The following is a 24,524-nucleotide window of genomic DNA, read 5'->3' on the forward strand; positions in this document are numbered from 1 at the left end:
TAATATATCCAGGAGAGTTTTAGGCACAATATACAAAGAGTTTTATGTTGCGATGTTAATGCTGTTCCGTGTGCAACGGTGTAAGTGCAGCCTGATCAGAGCGTCTCAGTGCAGTTCTCAATGTTAATGACAGTGCGCCTTTTTTGTTTGGAGCCAGAAGTTGAAAATCACATGATGCGTTACGTCACATGTAACAACCGGATTCTGTTGCAAAGTCTGACGTAACACGTCACGTGATAAAACTCCTTCCTGACCCAAACAAAGAAAATACGTGTTTTTCTCTGCACTCGGTTCTGGCGGCGCAGTGTAAACAGTGAAAGAATGCCACAGTGTTTTGTTTCCATGTGCATCAATCGTCCTGAAACTTCGCCGGATTTGTCTTTCTATAGGTTTCCAAATAATGGCAAAGAAAAAATTAGAGTAGAGTAGCGTAAAGGTAAATAAACATGACTATTTTAGTTACTGCCAAGTGGACCCAACAGATAATGTTAATGTCACATTCGCAAGTCATTGCAAGTGGGATGGGTATCGTTAAGAATCTATACATTATTCGTTATTCAGTTCACATTGTGCCGGAGCTAGCTGGTGGTTGGAGATAACAGCTCTGACCACTTACCATGACGAAAACACATTTGTTTTTGTCTCACAAATGCTCTGCTGAGGAAATGAGATTATTCCAACTATTTACCTAGACAGACAACAAATATGAGAAAAGTAAGTACTTTTATGCACTTTTTTTAGGAATTTTGTGAATGCAGAAATGCGCGGTCCTGTGTTATTAAACAAACGCACCCTCGTGCATGCTCTGCTGCAGAAAATGAGATTAGCTTCCTAATCAGTGGGTCAGAGTCTGATGATTTAGGAACAATTATGAGTAAAGTAAGTACTTTTATGCATTTTTTGTGGTTTCTTGAGCCATTTTGTGTTGGCAGAAATGCACTCCGACCTCAAAACACGCTTCTGTGACATAAACCTAAAGCACCCGCTATTCTTCCGTGGCGTTTAATGGCAGCCGGCATCCTATACCATTTGCAACATTTACAGACGTCACCTGATCAGAATCAAATGAATTCAAGCCCTTTTTAACCCGTTCTGGTGCACAAGAAAAGATGTTTGTCAACGTAAACAAATTGACCAGCTCAGTCACCGCTGTAGAGAAACCCACGTGCGTAGTTTGTTTGGCAAAAGCTATGTACACCACTGATGTGTAAATTAAGATTTAGTACACTCCTATTTGCACCACCCTCATCTACACAAATTTAATGTATAAGATTAAATGCAATATGGCTTCCTCTGCTCTTGGTCAAATTCGAAAAGCCTTCTGAAGAAGTCACGTTTCACAGCTAAATATTTGATCCAAACTAGCAATATTTTGAAGTTTCCTACTGCACAAACTACCCACACCATCCCAAAATGCAACATGGCTGCCTCAGGTGGTGCGTATTGCATGGTAATACAAACGAGTAATATCCATGGTGCAAATTATGCATTCATATCACGCAATATGCACAACCCATGGTGTATATAGCCAGTCCGAGTTTGTTTGGGTCCAGAAAGAGATTATGCAACCAAATTGTTAACTAGCTAAATACCCCCCCAAAAAACCCTCAATTCCTCCATACTATTTCACGATCAGACACATACTCAAATACAGCTAGCTGTATGTGATATAAAGATTGTAACGATTTATTTTTAACTCATCACAGCAGCTCCAATGAGGATCTCCACGGTGACATGGTGACTTGGTGCAAGTTTTACACCGGATGCCCTTCCTGGTATCTTTATGCAACATCTCAGGGTGATTAAACTGATTTACAAAGTATGATACCTGGATTGGCTGTATTATTATTTTTGTATTAATCTACCCCACAACAATAGCTACATGCCATGTGTCAGTCAACAGATACTCTGACCTCATATATCAGCCATGCCTAAAAATATATTCTAATCTGCATCTGCCGAACACCTGCTGTTTTTTTGGGGGGGGGGGGGGGGGGGGCTACAATGGCTCCATACCAGGGCCCTAAAGTTCTGGATGGTACCACACAGAGGAGAAAGCAGCACAGTGGCCCGTGGTGCTTCTGTGCACTTCAGGTGTAATACAACAGGCTCCAGTTTCCTATCAATCAATGTCATCAACTGTTCATCAACTGCTCTCCCCCATTTTTAGTATAAATTAGGGGTGTAACAACTAATATGAATGGGAAATCAGTTTTCAAGTAAAAGCTACAACTACATCAATACAGGAACCCCAAATGAATCTAAATGTACTACAAACTGTTAGATCACCTGATTTTAATACAATAAACTGGTTAATCTGTTATGCTACTATGTCTGAGTGTTCAAACGGGACGCAGCCGACGCAGCGCGGCGGCACAGGAAAAACACCTCCGTGTTGATAACCATTTGTTAAAATCCAGTTGGCTTTTGATGGCTTTCAGTGGAGTGAGTATATGAGAAATTGTTTATCAGCTGGAGATGTTCTAACTTGTCCTCAAGGCTTCCAACAGAGGTGTTTTTCCTGTGACAGAGTGTCGCGGCGGCTGCGAGCCGACGCTGCAATCCGCCCGCACGTCTTTCATTAAAAAAATCTCCTTTAACAGTGGAATATCCGGATAAAATGCTGAAACCGACTTCTTCTGAAACTTCTCTGTTCTCTCACGACGTCCTGGATCAACAGAGCCTGAAATGTGGAGGTTTTAAGCTTGAAACAGGCTGATGACGCTGCCTGAGAGCGCTGCGCGACGTCTCGCACCGTGAAAAGTCTTTAAAGCGACAGAATCACCTCAAAATCTCTCATCAGCTGTTAAAATTTTCACTGAAGACCAGCTTAATTTTTCGAACCATGTCCACTTCGATGCGTCTCACAGGTTTAGAAAAAATTTTGATCAAACAAAGCGCCAGTCTCTCAGCAACTTCTCAGACAAAGGAATTCCGACGAGGGGCTGGACGACTCCTCCCACAAGGAGTGCTCACAGGCGAATGACGTCACCGACAGGCGTGGAAAAACTCACGCATGCGCACGAGGGTTCAAGCATGTCTGACGTAAAAACATATGAATGAAATCCATATAGTTTTTGAAAAAAATAAAAAGGACCTATACTTTACGGACAGACCTCGTATGTGTTTAAAGGCAAGCAATGCAACATCTGCCTTATTCTGATTTATCATAGAATATATGTCTACATAAAAAAAAAGAATTCTATCAGATCCAACAAATATGGCAACAACTGCACTGAATGGTTCCACAGCAAAAAGTGTTATTCCTGAATCATATCATATAGCCCACGTATCTACATCTGCATTGGACCGCTTTATAAGTGAAATGCACACCGCTAGTACAACCCCTGGCAATAATTATGGAATCACCGGCCTCGGAGGATGTTCATTCAGTTGTTTAATTTTTGTAGAAAAAAAGCAGATCACAGACATGACACAAAACTAAAGTCATTTCAAATGGCAACTTCTGGCTTTAAGAAACACTATAAGAAATCAGGAAAAAAACTGTGGCAGTCAGTAACGGTTACTTTTTTAGACCAAGCAGAGGGAAAAAAATATCTGAGGAATAAATTATGGAATCATGAAAAACAAAAGAACGCTCCAACACATCACTAGTATTTTGTTGCACCACCTTTGGCTTTTATAACAGCTTGCAGTCTCTGAGGCATGGACTTAATGAGTGACAAACAGTACTCTTCATCAATCTGGCTCCAACTTTCTCTGATTGCTGTTGCCAGATCAGCTTTGCAGGTTGGAGCCTTGTCATGGACCATTATCTTCAACTTCCACCAAAGATTTTCAATTGGATTAAGATCCGGACTATTTGCAGGCCATGACATTGACCCTTTGTGTCTTTTTGCAAGGAATGTTTTCACAGTTTTTGCTCTATGGCAAGATGCATTATCATCTTGAAAAATGATTTCATCATCCCCAAACATCCTTTCAATTGATGGGATAAGAAAAGTGTCCAAAATATCAACGTAAACTTGTGCATTTATTGATGATGTAATGACAGCCATCTCCCCAGTGCCTTTACCTGACATGCAGCCCCATATCATCAATGACTGTGGAAATTTACATGTTCTCTTCAGGCAGTCATCTTTATAAATCTCATTGGAACGGCACCAAACAAAAGTTCCAGCATCATCACCTTGCCCAATGCAGATTCGAGATTCATCACTGAATATGGCTTTCATCCAGTCATCCACAGTCCACGATTGCTTTTCCTTAGCCCATTGTAACCTTGTTTTTTTCTGTTTAGGTGTTAATGATGGCTTTCATTTAGCTTTTCTGTATGTAAATCCCATTTCCTTTAGGCGGTTTCTTACAGTTCGGTCACAGACGTTGACTCCAGTTTCCTCCCATTCGTTCCTCATTTGTTTTGTTGTGCATTTTCGATTTTTGACACACATTGCTTTACGTTTTCTGTTTTGACGCTTTGATTCTTCCTTGGTCTACCAGTATGTTTGCCTTTAACAACCTTCCCATGTTGTTTGTATTTGGTCCAGAGTTTAGACACAGCTGACTGTGAACAACCAACATCTTTTGCAACATTGCGTGATGATTTTCTCTCTTTTAAGAGTTTGATAATCCTCTCCTTTGTTTCAACTGACATCTCTCGTGTTGGAGCCATGATTCATGTCAGTCCACTTTGTGCAACAGTTCTCCAAGGTGTGATCACTCCTTTTTAGATGCAGACTAACGAGCAGATCTGATTTGATGCAGGTGTTAGTTTTGTGGATGAAAATTTACAGGGTGATTCCATAATTTATTCCTCAGAATTGAGTGAGTCCATATTTTTTTCCTTCTGCTTGGTCTAAAAAAATAACCGTTACTGACTGCCACAATTTTTTTTCCTGATTTCTTATAGTGTTTCTTAAAGCCAGAAAGTTGCCATTTGAAATGACTTTAGTTTTGTGTCATGTCTGTGATCTGCTTTTTTTTCTACAAAATTAAACAACTGAATGAACATCCTCCGAGGCCGGTGATTCCATAATTATTGCCAGGGGTTGTATAAATGTAGACCAATTTTAAAATTAAATGTTTGACTAATCGGAACAATATGTATTTTTTTGTCTGCATGCAAAAATAGATGAATGACTATCAACTACAAAAATGGATTGTGTGAGTAAAAATATTAGACACATAATTTGGACTAGTTCAGCTGAATAATGCTCTTATCTGTAACGTTTGAAAATGATCTTGAAAAGGCAGACCACCTGTTGAATGGAAGATGCTGGAATTCAATACTGCTCCTGGATGCACAAGTATATTTTCTTTTAATGCAGGTTTCTCCCCAAATTTTCATCTTTGATTCAATGACATGGCGAGAAAAAAAAAAATAATAAAAGGATATAAGGGGGTGTGCACACATCTACTGTATATAAAACTGACCGGGAAGTACCTACACTGGCCAGTGACCAATAATGTACTAAGGGGGTCTAAGCTATTGTAGTCGGTAGGGACCACAATACTTCCAAAGTAAGAAAAAAACAGAAAATATGGAAAACATTTTCAAGTACAAAAACACCTGCAACAAGTAGTTATACAGTGCATCTGGAAAGTCTTCACAGAGCCGCAGTTTTTCTACATTTTGTTATGTTGCAGTCTTGTGCCAAAAAAATAATGTTTTATGCAAAATTCTACACACAATACCCTACAATGACAATGTGGAAAAGTTTTTTGAGATTTGTGATGGTTCATCTTTCAGCAGGACAATGACCCTAAGACGTCCAATATCAAAGGAGCCAAGATATCCAAGGAGTGGCTTCAGGACAACTCCATGAAAGTCCTTGAGTGACCCAACCAGAGCTCAGACCTGAATCTGATTGAACATCTCTGGAGAGATCTGAAAAGGGCTGTGCACAGACGCTCCCCATCCAACCTGATGGAGCTTGAGAGGTGCTGTAAAGAGGATTGGACAAAACTGCCCAAACACAGGTGCCCCAAGCTTGTGGCATCATATTCCAGAAGACCTGAGGCTGTAATTGCTGCCGAAGATGCATCAACAAGCTATTACGCAGAGGGTGTGAATACTTATGTACACGTGCTTTTTTATTTTTAATAAATTAGCAAAAACAAAACAAAAATTTTTTCATACTATGGGGTGTTGTGAGTAGAATTTTGAGGGGGAAAATGAATTTACTCCATTTTAGAATAAGGCTTAACATAACAAATGTGGAAAAAGTGAAGCACTGTTGAATACTTTCTGGATGCACCGTATATATATATATATATATATATATATATATATATATATATATATATATATATATATATATATATATATATATATATATATATATACACACACTCAACAAAAATATAAACTCAACACTTTTGGTTTTGCTCCCATTTTGTATGAGATGAACTCAAAGATCTAAAACTTTTTCCACATACACAATATCACCATTTCCCTCAAATATTGTTCACAAACCAGTCTAAATCTGTGATAGTGAGCACTTCTCCTTTGCTGAGATAATCCATCCCACCTCACAGGTATGCCATATCAAGATGCTGATTAGACACCATGATTAGTGCACAGGTGTGCCTTAGACTGTCCACAATAAAAGGCCACTCTGAAAGGTGCAGTTTTGTTTTATTGGGGGGGATACCAGTCAGTATCTGGTGTCACCACCATTTGCCTCATGCAGTGCAACACATCTCCTTCGCATAGAGTTGATCAGGTTGTCAATTGTGGCCTGTGGAATGTTGGTCCACTCCTCTTCAATGGCTGTGTGAAGTTGCTGGATATTGGCAGGAACTGGTACACGCTGTCGTATACGCCGGTCCAGAGCATCCCAAACATGCTCAATGGGTGACATGTCCGGTGAGTATGCCGGCCATGCAAGAACTGGGACATTTTCAGCTTCCAAGAATTGTGTACAGATCCTTGCAACATGGGGCCGTGCATTATCCTGCTGCAACATGAGGTGATGTTCTTGGATGTATGGCACAACAATGGGCCTCAGGATCTCGTCACGGTATCTCTGTGCATTCAAAATGCCATCAATAAAATGCACCTGTGTTCTTCGTTCATAACAGACGCCTGCCCATACCATAACCCCACCACCACCATGGGCCACTCGATCCACAACGCTGACATCAGAAAACCGCTCACCCACACGACGCCACACACACTGTCTGCCATCTGCCCTGAACAGTGTGAACCGGGATTCATCCGTGAAGAGAACACCTCTCCAACGTGCCAAAAACCAGCGAATGTGAGCATTTGCCCACTCAAGTCGGTTACGACGATGAACTGGAGTCAGGTTGAGACCCCGATGAGGATGACGAGCATGCAGATGAGCTTCCCTGAGACGGTTTCTGACAGTTTGTGCAGAAATTCTTTGGTTATGCAAACCGATTGTTTCAGCAGCTGTCCGAGTGGCTGGTCTCAGACGATCTTGGGGGTGAACATGATGGATGTGGAGGTCCTGGGCTGGTGTGGTTACACGTGGTCTGCGGTTGTGAGGCTGGTTGGATGTACTGCCAAATTCTCTGAAACGTCTTTGGAGACGTCTTATGGTAGAGAAATGAACATTCAATACATGAGCAACAGCTCTGGTTGACATTCCTGCTGTCAGCATGCCAATTGCACGCTCCCTCAAATCTTGCGACATCTGTGGCATTGTGCTGTGTGATAAAACTGCACCTTTCAGAGTGGCCTTTTATTGTGGGCAGTCTAAGGCACACCTGTGCACTAATCATGGTGTCTAATCAGCATCTTGATATGGTACACCTGTGAGGTGGGATGGATTATCTCAGCAAACGAGAAGTGCTCACTATCACAGATTTAGACTGGTTTGTGAACAATATTTGAGGGAAATGGTGATATTGTGTATGTGGAAAAAGTTTTAGATCTTTGAGTTCATCTCATACAAAATGGGAGCAAAAACAAAAGTGTTGCGTTTATATTTTTGTTGAGTGTATATATATATATAAATAGACTTTCAGATTTTTTTTTTTTTTGCAAACAAAGAAGATAAGCATAACCTACAGCACATGTAAAAATTAAATTTTAATTATGTGTCTGCTGCAAATTCACAAAACACGCACAAACACAAAAACACTTTGCGAAGCACCACAACACAACAGAAGCACCAACAACACAAGAACAAGATTCTGCCCAGAAAAATATAGCCACCATAAGAGTAAAATATGAATTTAAAAAATATTTCACTCAGGTGAGTCAAGCAGGTAAAGGCAAAGAGTGGAGAATCACAATACACTGAATGGCCCATCAGTTAAAGTCCTCTGGCAGAAACTGCTTTGTGTTGTGAGTACATCCGTTGTGGTGTGAAGTTTCTAAAATAAATTATGTGTGCTGCAGGTTATAAATGTTTGTGTTCTCACAGTTTGCAAACTTTTTTTTTATTTCAATGTGAATTTTTTTTTCTGTTCAACTACCTGCTGTTGAATTGATGAAGTGTTCTCTGGTTTTGCTGGTGTCGTCTTCATTTGGCGGTGTTGTGGCCTTCAACGGCCACCGTACAAAACAGATTTAATGCGCACTATTCTGACTGCTGCACATGAATTTCTGCCAAGACTTGTATCAAATTGCATTTGTGGAGAAATGAGTCAATTAACATGCATGTCATACAACTTAAATTGAGATATTATGTGTGAATGTGCACATTAAATGAGGTGATCTGATCATTTATTCATTACTGTTTTTGCTACATCAAATACCCGATATGCATTTCATATGTACTTGAATGTATTTTACATTTCCTCACTAACACTGCACATTGCAGTGTTCATGTGGGTGATGCTAGAAACACTCGGGGCAGCAGGGTTTTTACCTTCAGGCCTGTACTGAGCAATGATGGTGACAGTTTGACCAGCTCTCTTCAGCGCTGCAGCTGCCTGCTCATGAGTGGCGTTCCTTAAATTCACTCCATTCACCTGCAAAAAGCCATGCAGAGAAAACGCTCAGGAGGGGAAGAAACAGATTCAAGCCAGAAGGCACGCTGCCTAAATATAGAGCCTTCCATGAGAAATAAGACTAGAAGTAAAGGTGGAAGAACAAAATCAGAGCTGGACTGCTTCTTTTCTAGCTAGAACTAAATGATAGTAAATTGGTTTTCTTGCCACATGATCAAAGATCAACATTTGATTCTCAACTATAAAAAAGGCTTTAAAATGACTGCTGCTAGAATACATTTTCATATCACCTACAATTCAGTAGCGAAGCTTTCATTCAACCTTAGACTAAATACATACTTTCTATGCCTACACCAGATTTACAGAGTTTAAGTGTTTACTCTGTATTTTAAATGAATCATTTCCTCCAACTGGATCAAATAAAGAAGCTATGAAAATTGTTTTAATTTATAGTGGATAGTCTTACATATGAATTAGAAATAATGGTGTAAATAATGATTTTTTTTTTAACTAGAAATTATTCTGTCCAATATTTTTAAATAAAAATATACATTGCTTAGTTTAACCTTCAGAATATGTTTAAAGGAAAAATGTCAGAGTCTCCAATTTTAAAACATCTTAACTGATTTGTTTTGTCATACCAACGGTACAACACCCAAATATATTAAACGTATCCTTTTTTTCAATGAAACAAAGAAAAGCCAATAATCCTCATGTTGTAAAAGGTGGAACAAGCTCAAATTGAGCACATTTGTTTGATACATTGTTTGCAGCTGGTCTGCTATGTGTAAGCCTGATCCCGTCACACTGCAAAAACTGAAATCTAAGAAAGTAAAAAAAAAAAAGACTTGCTTAAAGAAAATTTGGCTTAATTTTTGTCTAAACATAAGAAAAAATGTCTTATTTTGGGAAAATGTAACTGACTTTTTCTTAATAAGTTTTTCCAGCTAATATCAAGCTGTATTTAACCAGTAACAAGGAAAGGCAATGGATTTCAAATCATCCAAGCAAAGGAACAATATTATTTTCCTTATTTTAAGACATAAGCTAATCTTTAAATAAAAATTCTGTCTAGTTTTAACCCTCTGGGGCCGACGCCGTCGTATACGACAGCTAAGACCAAGCTTTACTAAATTATAAATAGCTTTTTAATGATATGAGACAGAAACTTACTTTTTTTTTTTTTTTTGCTGAAAAGTTAACTCCATGGACTTTCGAGCCAGCCATTGGCCATGTTTGTACTTCTCATAGAAGCTGTGTGATGACGTGCGCAATGTGAGTGTCCAATCGGAATTGGTTCACCGTCACATGGTTTTCCAAACTCTAATCATAGGGCAGATTTACCTCACGTGAAAACTCAAAGATCGTTTTCAGGAGTGATGTGTTACTAGTTGGCCCGTTTGAATAGCCCCCTGGGTGCTCCAATGAGTACATACTATTAGTACATACTCAGTGCACCCTGCACCATTACGCACAGCGATCAGTGAAAGCAGGAGCAGACGGAGAGCCTCTGATGACAATCTCACGTGCTCAAACAAAGAGTGTGTAACTATCAGGATTGCTCCACTAGTTTGCATGTGAATGTTACTGGATAACTCTGTTGCTTTCTCTGTGTAAAGCACTGTTTACCATATCAATGGACAACAAAACGCATAGACCATTTTGTATATACTGTTCAAAATGTGCATTTGTGTTTATTGTTTGAACCTTTTTGTTGTACAGTCTTTCACACAAGACCTCAAATTACCTTTATAAAGTGTCAAAACAGTTGTTTATTATAGTTTGCTGTGTGTTTTGAATAAATGTGTGTGGAAAATTATTTTTCGCTTTATTTTTTCCTTGCCTATTTTTTATTGTAAACCTTTATTACACTTATAAAACACAACAAAACATATATATTCTGAAAGCACAGGTTCCCCTGAAAAAAGAGACATAAAACTTGATTGTAGGATGCAGGGAGAGCTGTTAACAGCAATAATAAAACATTTATGCCAGGCGAGTGAACTGTCCAAAAAATGCCCTCGGACCCCAGAGGGTTAAGGCACATTTTGATTATTCAATGCCTAGACATTATGCTATTTTGAGAATTCTAACCAAGTAAATTCTTCTTACCCCATTGGCAGATTTTTTTTTTTTTTGCTTAGTACAAGACAATTTGGCTTTACTTTGGATTATTTGCCTTATTTTGAGAGGGACGGTTTTTGCAGTGCAGATCTTGGAAGCTAAACAGAGTGGGTCCTGGTTAGTAATTGGATGGGAGACCTCTTCGGAAGACCAGGGACCATGTGTGTTTCTCCAGGTAAACCTGGAGTTGTGTCAGGAAGGGCACCTGGCATAAAACTTGTGCTAAACTCCAATATGGACCTGTGCTGGATCCTCTGTGGCGACCCTGACCAAACAGGAGCAGCTGCAATGCTTAATACGTGCCTTAAACTGATTCACTGGTAAACAAAGAAATGGATGGACTTTGAGAACTGATTTAGGCTAATTTTGGGGTGCTGAATCTGAGCTGAGATTTCCTCTATCACATCACGTGTTTTTGCAATCTGCATGTTGTGTTGATGGACTATGCAATAGTTGCTCATTCACTCACAAGTTTGACGCCACTAATCATGCATAAAAGCAGCTTCAAAAGCATAGTTTTTAAAGCAGCTTTGAAAAATGTGAACAAGAGCCGTAATATTGTTTATGGCGCTGAAGACGTGTTCGAGACTGCAGCTTTTGCTTCAATGCTTGATAACGAGAAATATGTTTTAATATCTAAAAATGTGATGTGATTGGCAAAAATTAACAGCAAATTTGGATTCAGCACCTCCAAATGACCCAAAATCTGTTGAAAAACTCCATGCAAGAAAAACCGTGTTGACCAGTGTTATTAAAATAGTTTATTGTTTTTGTCCCGTGATCCTTAATTGGAGTCAGCGGGTACAGAAAATAGATGGGTGGATGGATTCTTTTTGTTTGACAATCAACTGACTGACTAATTTCAGGGGCTTTTTTTGTTGTGTGTGTGTGTGTTTTGTTTTTTTTTTCTCAAATCTCACTTCTTTTGGCTGCTTCTGTGTGTTCAGGGCTGTGACAGCAGATCTGGTATGGATCTTGATTTTGGCATGTTTTCTGCAGGATGCCCCTTTTCACGCAACTCTACATGTTCAAAGAGAGACTTGACTTGAGTTGTGTTGAGTCAAGGACCTTCCTCTGAACCACTGTCTTGCCGCGTTCCAGGGCTTTAGCTATGAAGAAAAGCAGTATACAGCATGTAGGCCCCAAGGCCCATATGCAGCGATGTTTATCCCTACATTCTGTAGTGGATGAGAAAAGCCTTTCTATCCCATTACACATTTACATCTGGGTCGACTTGGACAGTACAGATGAAATGTCCTGCCTAAAGACACAGACAAGCAGTGTGAGCTGGAATCAAGCCCACCTCTACATTTTGGTAGGCCAACTCCTTATCCCACTGACCTACCGAAAGTTCTGAAACAGTGAAATTATTTAAATATATAAAAAACATTACATACTGGGTTTTAGTGCAGCCCAGTAGGTAGCGTGGTTGCCCAGTAATTGAAGGGTTGTTGGATTCAGTCTCCGATTATAACTGGGAATCAGAGTGTACCCATAAACTGCTCAGCCTTGGGACACGTTGCCCCCTTTCAACCCACTCCCCCATCCCTGCCCCCACAAACCTATGATACAAGCACAATGAAATAAAAACACAAACTTGATTCCCAATCTCTCAGCAGGCCAGATGTTCATGAACTCCAAACCTTGTAGCCACTTTATATCTCTCAAGGTTTGCTAATTGGATGAACAGCTTTAAGCACTTCCTAAAAAAAACACTGCAGTTTTAAATACTAAATCATGAACGAGGTTGAGATACTGACTGAGAGAATTCGGTCGCCCCTCCTCAGTTCGCCGCTCAGGTCAGCCGGCCCCCCTGCCAGGATAAAGGAAACGAAGATGCCTTCTCCATCTTCTCCACCAACTATGTTGAAGCCCAGGCCTGTGGAGCCCTTGTGCAGCAACACCTTCCTTGGTTCCCTGCCAAAACAGAGCAACAGCGTCAGGTTGAAGGGCAGTACAGAGGGCACAGAACAAGAGATTGAAGTGTGCAGGAAGTGAGCGAGAAAGGGATGTGACCACGACAGAGTTATTTTCAGACATCAGACATCTTCTATTGGTTCTGGGTGAGCCAACGATGCAGTGTCAATTTAGCACAGCTGTAGACCTGCAAATATGCTTGCAGATGGAATCCACTCTGCACATATTGCAACATGCAGATTTCAGGAGCATCATTCACCAGCAGACTGCAACCTAATAACAGACACTAATAATGACACTTGAATTACAGCAGGAACAACAACAACAACAAAAAAAGCACTACGAGCTCCTAATGAGAGTCACACATCAGCCATATAACTTTCTGCATGTCACGGTCATCTCATAAAAAGTGACGTGTGCACACACTGTGGCACCCGCTCACATTAATGTATGCAGACACAATAAGCCAGCTCATGCTCAGCATAGCTTTAGCTCCTATGACTCATCCTCCGGCAGCCTGCTCATACGGCTTCAGTTTTAAAATGCTAAAGGAGCCAAACTAATCAACCCATGTGGTCAAATGGACCTCAAAGAACTCACTACACACCAGTGCAAAAGACACAATAGGACACACAATGCTGGAGTCACACCCATGCACACTAAAGCATACGCGCACGCACACAAACACGTACACGGGAAACACGGCATGGTTCCCATTAGTGGTGTACTCTCGCAGTATTTAGCCTGCGGTCTACAGGAACAATTCCTGCTCAGTCCCTAATGGCTGAGCTCTAACTTGCTGTAAAGACAATTTTCCCAATGGCAGCCTAGGCAGCATTCCAAGTTTCACAATCAGACCCATGACTGGGTGAAAAAAAAGACTGATCTTTCCTCTAAAAGAGATGAAGGGCAAGCTCTGAACAGCACAACGCTGCCGACATAAAGACGTCAGTGAGTTTATGAAGTACGAAGCATATGAGAGGACTTTTGAATACCATTCGTCTGAAATTAACTCAGAGGAGATGTTGCTCTGTTAGCTTAGCTGTGGTTTCAACGGGGTTCAGTTATACCAGCACAGCTGTAGTTTGACTATGATTTAAAAAATGCAGCTGATTCTTCAAGATCCACTACACTCCATATTTGTTTGTTGTGTCTCCAGTTATGTATGTTTGTTGTACTGTCATGTATTGTTGAGGTAGAGTTTTCCACTATGGGTTTTTTTGTTTGTTTGTTTGTTTTTTTCTCTCAAATTAGGCAAGTTGATCAAGAACATGGCCAAGCTCAGTCTGCCACATCACAAATCTGAAGTTGGCATCATAGACCAGTATGCACATCAGATCAGTGTGTGTGTGTGTGTGTGTGTGTGTGTGAGTGTGGTGGGGGGGGCGCTAATTCAAAGCAGGAAATGATGAACACTCCGATTAATCAACAATTATTTTGCAAGACACTACAGAGTACACACTACTTGTCACAAATTATTTTGCAACACTTTACAGGTAGGATACATAATTTACAGTATCATGAATTCATGAAAGGCCTATGCATAGGCATCGTGAATTCATTAATGACCCATGCATTAGAATCACAAATTATCATGCATTATCATGAAATTATGCAAAACCTATGTATTATTATTATGAATGTATGCATGACCTTAACATATTTTAAGGGAATTGACTGTGTTGTCTTTGTTGCCTTTGTAATACCAGGAGAAAGATTGTCACCTTCACAAATGTCATTACTGTCCTGTAGCAGATCTTAGTTAACATGTTCATCAGGTTTAACTTGCGTCATAGAAACAACTGCTACTTATTTTAAGTGATTTCTAATATGCATAATAACAAGATTTAGGCTAAATCTTCAATGCAGGGCACAGCAGAAGCAATCAAACATGGGAAATAATTTACCATGTGCACACACAGCAGCATTTTGAGTGCTCAAAAAACATGGTCCTCTCTCTCACGTTCATATCACAGACGGAACAATCTTTTCAGCATTGCCATAGCTCCCGTTCATCCTTCACTGCCCGAACAGAACGCACGCTATAAAATATACACTGTGTTCCGCAGTTCATCTGCAATACACTCCGGTATTACGCTGATGCAGTTTGCGTTATTGTGATGCAGCGCTATTGCAATTGCATTATTGTGTAGTGTATGGCTGGCTTGAGTTAGTCCATCCAGGGTTGTGTAAACAATAACTCACAAAGAATAAATACTATAACCTTGTAACTCAACAAATTAAAACAGCACATAATGAGGATGTAGTGATTAGATGGTGGTTTACACTGATGCACCAGATCAGTCAAAAAAGTAACGGTTTAGCTTATGTACACAATATCACCACAGACCTGTTGAATACTACCACCATCTGGTTGGTTCAGGAATATGCATCCAACTCCACTGGAGACACAAGCACACATATTTCTTGTTCTGTGATTGCTGAATAAGAATCAAAGTATCGTGAGTCAGATTTTTTTTTGTGCAACGTTTGGTGCAGATTCAATACAACTACACTGACTTGTTTGAAAGCATACATTCTAGCTTTTTCCTCCATATAACCTTTGCTCTATTTGAAAATGCCTTTTAAAATCTGATTTCTTTATTGCCACAAATAGAATCAAGGGAAAAAAAAAATCAAGTGCCAGTTGTCTTTCCACATGTTAAGACAACTGATTCGTCTTCTAAGAACTCAAAAGCTTAAAAATGTCCTTGCTTGCCACCCTGAGCTTTTCATCTCATTCATCTCACTGAGGCACGCAGATCTCCATGGTTACCTTAGGATCAGGAACCGATGCTTGCTTCTGATAGAATAATTCCGAGCTGTATGTTCAGGCGGAGTCCTCGCCATCGACAAGGAGGATGAGATATTCACTGTGAACATAGCGTCTGTGCCGCTCCGCTCGCCTTCAGCCCCTCTTCCTATCTGGCCCGTGACTGAGTGCCTACAAATTTAGAAGCTGGAGTTCAAGGCTTGGGTGCTCCCTATCTCATCCGGTTGTGCTGTGATGAGAAACAGCTCCTCTTTGGCCTGTCGCAAATGCTTACCTCCACTCATCATAGACCTAATGGTTAACCCTAATGCGCCCATGCGGCTCATCTGCAACCTACTGCGCAGGAAGAAGCCAGAAACCAAATCAGTTTGCTTGTCATGTCTGAACTCACCACACTGCATTATCATCATTAAGACGAGGAGGTTTTATAGCTTTGATCCCCTTTTTGTCTTTCTCCTGATGCTGCCAAGCGTGCAGCACCACCCCAAACATGGCATGGCAGCATTCCCGTCTGTTAGCCAGGCTCTCTGGAGACTACGCAGAAAGATTCCTGGGAGCTTTTCGCTATATACAGTATATATATATATATATATATATATATTTTTTTTTTTTTTTTTTTTTTTTTTTTTTTTTTGCTGCCGACATGTGAACGCAGTGTTAGTGCGTGCAGCGTGTGTCTGTTGCGTCTGCAGGGTCTGGTTGGTCAGGTAGAAAATGGGAGTGAATTCCAAAGGATCACGTCCTCCCTATCACGAGACCTGCCTCTCTTCCCCTCCCATTTGACTTTCTATCCATGCTAGGAATGTAAACTGTGAAGGAGCGGCACAACCCCCCCCCCCAGCCATTTCACGTGCAACTCTGTCTATAATTCATGATCCACCCCCTCCCAGTGCTGTTTCCCTGTCTACTTGTGTGTTTTGGCTGAGGTGGCTGCAGCTCAGTCCTAAAGCTGTGAATGGATATCTGGGCTGTGGGTTCAGCGGGTCACACAGCCCTGGACTCAGCCCAGTAATTGGCTCTGCTTGGCTGATTAATGGTGGACACTGCAGATAGACGCCATTTTCCACAGAGACACTACCTCTGACTGCACTTTATCTCTCCCTCTCTCACTGGATGGATCACACAGGCTTATGTGTGCAGGCGTACACAGATAAAAAGCTGCTTTATCTCTCTCTACCTTTCTCTGCATTCATTTTTCAGCCATAGATTTTCCGACGCCGCTTCTTTTCGTGGATCCTCTTTTCCTCCTCAATTTACATGGGTAAAACTAATTCACTGCTAAAATGTTAAATGGACTGCATTTATATGGCACTTTTCCATCTGCATCAGACGCTCAAAGCGCTTTACACGTCAATGCCTCACATTCACCCCAATGTGAGGCTGCTGCCATGCAAGGCGCCCACTACACACCGGGAACAACTAGGGGATTAAGGACCTTGCCCAAGGGCCCTTAGTGATTTTCCAGTCAGGCTGGGATTTGAACAGAGGATCCTCTGGTCTCAAGCCCAACACTTAACCACTAGACCATCACCTCCCCTCCTCCCCCTACTGCTAAAATGACAGTGTTTCACTGTGCAAATGTTTTAGGTAATTTAACTTCCCCAGCACATTTACAAAACACAGTGATCAATTTGTTTTCTGTGAATTGACAATTATCCAGATGTGTACTAAGTCAGACTAGATATTGTTTCACTGACAGGTGCCAAAAGCAGTTACCGTGCATCCAGAAAGTATTCACAGCGCTTCACTTTTACCACATTTTGTTATGTTACAGCCTTATTCCAAAAGGGAGTATTTTTTTTTTACCTCAAAATTCTACTCACAGCACCCCATACTGACAACATCAAAAAGTTGTTTTTTTTTTTTCAAATTTATTAAACATAAAAACTAACAATGATGATGCTGGAACATAAAATGTGGAAAGATGAAGTGCTGTGAATACTTTACGGATGCAGTTGTATGCTAACTCTGGCTACTAAAACAGCATAATAAATGTGATTAGCATTATCGGACGTTGTTATGCTAACCACCATTAACCTGTGGTGTTGGCACAGGTTAACTGTGCCTAGCAATAACAGCATATAATAACTATGGTTACTATTATCATATTCTGTTATGCTAGCTACAGTTATTATACAATGTTAGCACAAACGTTAAGTGTTAGCATTAACCACAGTTACTGTGGCTGTGTCCCAAATCATAGGCCACATCCTTCAAAGGCTGCATTCGCTGACTGCATGTGTCACTAGGCTGCCCCATTTTGAAGGAATATGACAGATGAATGCCACCTTCTTTCTTCCCAAAATGAAGGATACAATAGGTGTAGGACAATTTTGGGCTCTATGATGTGCAATTCTAAATAAGTAATGTTTCTAAGTATAAATAAGTATGAAAAAAAAACGAACTACAGTTTACGTCCAATATGCTAGCTTGTTTTCATGCAGCTGTGAAGGTTGTAAGGTGACAGGGGGTAAGGCAGAGATAAACTCATGACTCAATCGCAAAATGCTCCATGGGTCACGGTCATTTCAAATTTAGCCTCTGCAGTCTCAGAAGGCCAGATGTTCATGGAATGCAGCCTTTCAAGGATGTAGCCCCTTAATTGAGACACAGCCCACAACTGCACATGCTAATGCTAAACTTGACAGTAGTTAGCATTTTCCTTCAAAGCCCATCAGTTTTCAGAATTTCCATGTTGATACAATGTCTAGTAAACAATAGTACACTCTACATCCAGAAACATGGGAATTCACATCATTTCAGCACTGAAAAGAACGTAAAGGTGCTAAATATTCCCTGCGCTGGTAACAATGTTGGGCTTGTACAGCAAAAACTGAGATAAGAGGGTCCAGTGTTTCTCCTTCCTGGTCCTTGGGACCCAATATACTGCACATTTTCCATTCGTCTCTGAAATAATCAGGGCAGATCGGCTCAGTCAGCTGGTGATTAGCTGAACACATCTGACTGAGCTGTCCATTAGTGACTTTGTACATCTCCACTTTAAAAGGGCATAACAACAAGGACAAACTGATTCAAATTTGGTTAATGCTGATGCACCAATTCTCTCTACCACATATAGGAAAACCTGACCTAGAATGCATTGCTTTGTCAAAATCTTTTTTTTTTTTTTTTTTTTTTTTTAGCAGATCAACACATTTCAAATTCAAATTTATTAATTTGAATTTACGGTAGCAGTGACGATTATCACTTAGCGGCGCCTGCACTGCTGCGCTTTATCTTGTAATTACTTTTAGTGTAGGTTTACTGTTACTTTCACATGCATTATTACAAAGTCTGCTGTCATGGAGAAGTGTGAAAATTTGAGGAATATCACGGTCTCATAGCTGAAAAAATGTCTTGTTATAAACGGTGTTCTCTGCAGTGGAAAACTACGCCGCCAGCGGCCGGTGAGTCTCGCGGAGAAAGCTGCACCGGTTTATTCAATTTTGTAGAAGTGTGACCACGAAGAGTTCGAGGGCAGGCAACGGCGAGTGACTATGACAGACAACTGTGTTTGCAATCTCAAAAGGACAGCTGTGATGTGGACACGGGACTTGAAAAACATACCAGCCGGTTGGGTTAGTGATGTGCATGCTTACTGGCTCATTGTCTGTGGACAGACATAAAAGAATCAAGCAAGACAAACGTGATGATGGCTATCGAATGTTTACTGATGTCATGTACTGTTTACCGATTACAGTGCAGGTTACAAAGGAGGCGGAGATGGAAATGCGTTTGCCAGACTACCTTTTAAAATTCAGGCAAAAAGAAGTAGCGCACTACGTAAGTACCTATACGCGGAAGGAAGAATTGTAAAAGCAACTTTGTTTACCCTAAAGATTATTCTATAGATGTCTCCGCCACCTGCTGGAGTGGTGCCACCCTTCATGCAAGCGAACAACTTAATCTAGCAACCATCAAATTTACACCAACATATACAACAGAATAGGAATAGAAAAATAAAAATGGAATTATATCCTCAGTCGAACTTATGTACAAGTATACGTCACAATTTGCATGCTATTTGACATAGATAATTTTTGCTGAAGACAGATTACGTGCTGATAACAAACTTATGATATATGCAAATGTCAGAAAATGTTTTTTGTCTTGATTCTGATGACAGTGAACAGATGTTTAGAGGACATACGTTGTGTGCAAAATGTATGCTTTCTTTAAAGGGATCTATAAGACCAGAATTTGGATTTAAGAGTGCAATTTGAATAAAGCACTTAACTTTTGAAGAAAATGAATATTGATTAAAAACTTGGATTTTACAGGAGGGGTAAATCTCCATGACTCAGGGCCTGATGACCCTGAGTTGAACTCACAGGCCTAGGGATTTTCCATGATGTGATCTCCTCACACCTGCACGTTTCTGGAAAATATGCCATTGACAGCTGTTTTTATTAATGTAAGATTTGCTAAATTTGGAAAGACCACCCATTCTGGGTGGAGACTGATGTATACAAGTCCACTGCCATCTTTTGTCTTTCTGAATCGGTCCTGGTGTTTGCTGTTTTACAGGGACTCTGTGAGCTGCTTCCTTTTGCTGGCAAAAATAAAACTGTTACTTTGAGACTTTGATTCTCTCTGACTTTTCTGGACACTTAAGAAAATGTTTTAATAATTGAGCTCAGCTTAAACACTCAGACTCTTGCCTGGTGATGAGGGACTTTGTCCTAAAATCCCCACCACAGATGAACAGATTGTTGACTCACAGAGTTGGAAACACTACAATTAAATACACAAGACAATTACATTTTGTTTGTTTGTTTTTTTAATCAGCTCTTTAATTTGAGGGTTTTGTGCATTGTTGTAGCATCCTTTTTTGTTATTAGAGTTTCTTTTGTTTTGCGAGTTGATTCTTGGGAAAAACCAGATATTAATATTATTAATAATGAATGTGTGATTTTTAGGTATACAAGTGGCACCACAGTGCAGGTTGCAGGACTTCCCAAACTAGAAAGAAGAAGAAGAAGAAGAAGAAGAAACAAACCTGCAACTTATACTCCAGAAGATACAGTAGATAACAAAACTATTTGGTTGTACCGCAAATTACTCAGGACAAACTAGAAACACTGCTCTAAAATCTTTCCGAAATCCTTTTAACACACTTGTTTTGAACATTGTTGCCCAGTCTGCATGACAACACAAACATCCCATGCTACCTATCGAATTATGAATACTTAAAGCGTAGGTGACACGATGTGTAATTTTTTTTTTTTGAGTATTTAAGACTAAAATTAAACAACAGTTTGAAATGTATCCTTTCCTGGTGCACATTTACGGAAGAGCGATATATTCGGATTTTGAACCGTGCACCACTAAAAACCAGGAACTTCCCGGCAACTCCCGACACTGGAGAAGAAGGAGGAAGTGATCACAGTGCCGCAACCATTATCTTAATCGTCCCATTAATTTATGTATTAATTTATGGATTTTTACAGGCTACTGACAGCCCCATTTCCACCGAGTGGTTTGGGTTGGTGATGTACGTTTTTTATACGTGTCAGAACAGTTCATTTTCACCGACAGAATCCTTTTGAATGGCAAATGGAGCACTTTTACTGACGAGTGCGCTCGCATGGTGTCTGCGGCTTCTCCACAGTCTTAACTTGCAGCACAAATAGGAGAGACTCGATCCATCAGCTGCAGACACAATGAACGGTTTACACCTGTCGTTGACCGTGCCGGTCAGTACAGCAGAGACTTGAACCATCATGGACTTTTCTTCAGCCAGGACAACGAATTAAATAATTTTCAGACAATGATCTCACTGAAACAAACAGGCAAGACTACATATGGGTTATTCCATGTGAAATCATCCAGCCTGTGGCACATTTGCCGGGTGACCCCCTCAGATTTTTTTCGAAAAATTCACAGATGTAAATCTAGCAATATAATGGAGAAATCTGAAGTTTTAGGTCCATAGGTCAAAGTAAGCTAGTAAGACACAAAAATTTTCCATAAAAATCTACTGTAGCATAAAAATTAATCATTAAAAACTAAGCTTAGCACCAAAACCATTTTCATACCACAACATGCTGACATCTGTGACTAGCTTGGGGAGTAACGGAATACATGTAACGGCGTTACGTAATTAGAATACAAAAAAGGTAACTGTTTTCCGCTACAGTTACAGAAAAAAAAAAATACGTATTCAGATTACAGGTATATTTAATAAAAATGGGGATTAGTTCGCAGGATTACAATTTAATGCATTTTATGATATTATCTGTATATAATTTTTTTTTTCTTTGAAACGAAAACATCCCTTCATGGACAGCGACATGACGTCTCCTAACCAGACAAAATATTGATGAAGTACCCAGATGTTAATGCATTTTCAATGGAGATGCGCGACTGAACACACTCAGAAAAATGCTCGCAAAATACGTGTTAAAATGCCATTTTGACCTGGATATTGAGCCAGTAAAATTAAATTACATTAAATTATGTCAGGAAAGTATTAAACTTACTCTGACACTCACACACACATTCGCAAATATTAGTGTTGAAAGTTACAAGGATCTGCGCTGTTCAAGCTGCTGAGCTGAGGCGTCCTGCTACAGCTGCTGTGTTCAACGCAGCGCAGCTCCTAAAATCATTACAATACATTTTTATATATATTATATTTTTACACAATTATCCTTTATTGACCGAGTTTCATTCATGAAGTCAGTGGTGTGGGTACACATCTCTATGTGTGGGTGTGACTGTGAGCGGCACAGCGCGGGTCATTATAATCTCATTATTTTAAGGTGCAAATTAAAAAAAAAAATCCCCAGTCTTGTCGAACTATTTTTTAACTAGACATTGGTCTAAAAATGAGGTGGGCTTCATAGATAATTGGCAAAGCTTCTGGGGAAAACCTGGTCTTGTTAGGAGAGACGGCATCCATCCCACTTTGGATGGAGCAGCTCTCATTTCTAGAAATCTGGCCAATTTTCTTAAATCCTCCAAACCGTGACTATCCAGGGTTGGGACCAGGAAGCAGAGTTGTAGTCTTACACACCTCTCTGCAGCTTCTCTCCCCCTGCCATCCCCTCATTACCCCATCCCCGTAGAGACGGTGCCTGCTCCCAGACTACCAATAACCAGCAAAAATCTATTTAAGCATAAAAATTCAAAAAGAAAAAATAATATAGCACCTTCAACTGCACCACAGACTAAAACAGTTAAATGTGGTCTATTAAACATTAGGTCTCTCTCTTCTAAGTCCCTGTTGGTAAATGATATAATAATTGATCAACATATTGATTTATTCTGCCTTACAGAAACCTGGTTACAGCAGGATGAATATGTTAGTTTAAATGAGTCAACACCCCCGAGTCACACTAACTGCCAGAACGCTCGTAGCACGGGCCGGGGCGGAGGATTAGCAGCAATCTTCCATTCCAGCTTATTAATTAATCAAAAACCCAGACAGAGCTTTAATTCATTTGAAAGCTTGACTCTTAGTCTTGTCCATCCAAATTGGAAGTCCCAAAAACCAGTTTTGTTATTATCTATCGTCCACCTGGTCGTTACTGTGAGTTTCTCTGTGAATTTTCAGACCTTTTGTCCGACTTAGTGCTTAGCTCAGATAAGATAATTATAGTGGGCGATTTTAACATCCACACAGATGCTGAGAATGACAGCCTCAACACTGCATTTAATCTATTATTAGACTCTATTGGCTTTGCTCAAAAAGTAAATGAGTCCACCCACCACTTTAATCATATCTTAGATCTTGTTCTGACTTATGGTATGGAAATAGAAGACTTAACAGTATTCCCTGAAAACTCCCTTCTGTCTGATCATTTCTTAATAACATTTACATTTACTCTGATGGACTACCCAGCAGTGGGGAATAAGTTTCATTACACTAGAAGTCTCTCAGAAAGCGCTGTAACTAGGTTTAAGGATATGATTCCTTCTTTATGTTCTCTAATGCCATATACCAACACAGTGCAGAGTAGCTACCTAAACTCTGTAAGTGAGATAGAGTATCTCGTCAATAGTTTTACATCCTCATTGAAGACAACTTTGGATGCTGTAGCTCCTCTAAAAAAGAGAGCTTTAAATCAGAAGTGCCTGACTCCGTGGTATAACTCACAAACACGTAGCTTAAAGCAGATAACCCGTAAGTTGGAGAGGAAATGGCGTCTCACTAATTTAGAAGATCTTCACTTAGCCTGGAAAAAGAGTCTGTTGCTCTATAAAAAAGCCCTCCGTAAAGCTAGGACATCTTTCTACTCATCACTAATAATAATAAGAAAATAAAATAAGAAAATAAGAACAACCCCAGGTTTCTTTTCAGCACTGTAGCCAGGCTGACAAAGAGTCAGAGCTCTATTGAGCTGAGTATTCCATTAACTTTAACTAGTAATGACTTCATGACTTTCTTTGCTAACAAAATTTTAACTATTAGAGAAAAAATTACTCATAACCATCCCAAAGACGTATCGTTATCTTTGGCTGCTTTCAGTGATGCCGGTATTTGGTTAGACTCTTTCTCTCCGATTGTTCTGTCTGAGTTATTTTCATTAGTTACTTCATCCAAACCATCAACATGTTTATTAGACCCCATTCCTACCAGGCTGCTCAAGGAAGCCCTACCATTATTTAATGCTTCGATCTTAAATATGCTCAATCTATCTTTGTTAGTTGGCTATGTACCACAGGCTTTTAAGGTGGCAGTAATTAAACCATTACTTAAAAAGCCATCACTTGACCCAGCTATCTTAGCTAATTATAGGCCAATCTCCAACCTTCCTTTTCTCTCAAAAATTCTTGAAAGGGTAGTTGTAAAACAGCTAACTGATCATCTGCAGAGGAA

General features: G+C 40.0%; 1 protein-coding gene across 6 annotated transcripts in view; it reads right to left on the reverse strand.

Moving 5' to 3' along the window:
- The window catches only part of dlg3 (discs, large homolog 3 (Drosophila)), a 297,837-nt gene that overhangs the window by 62,104 nt on the left and 211,209 nt on the right, over positions 1 to 24,524 (reverse strand). For 5 of the 6 annotated variants that reach the window (XM_034181624.1, XM_034181623.1, XM_034181622.1 and 2 more), the window contains 2 exons: positions 12,771 to 12,927; positions 8,805 to 8,907 (listed from right to left, as the gene is read on the reverse strand). In XM_034181624.1, coding sequence (XP_034037515.1) covers positions 8,805 to 8,907; positions 12,771 to 12,927 — 260 coding nt within the window. Of the gene's footprint in view, positions 1 to 8,804; positions 8,908 to 12,770; positions 12,928 to 15,703; positions 15,793 to 24,524 lie in introns of those variants that run through there. The other variant, XM_034181627.1, reaches the window with a different exon arrangement.

This window comes from Thalassophryne amazonica, chromosome 11 (genome assembly GCF_902500255.1).
Source record: "Thalassophryne amazonica chromosome 11, fThaAma1.1, whole genome shotgun sequence".
NCBI classification, from domain to species: Eukaryota; Metazoa; Chordata; class Actinopteri; order Batrachoidiformes; family Batrachoididae; genus Thalassophryne; species Thalassophryne amazonica.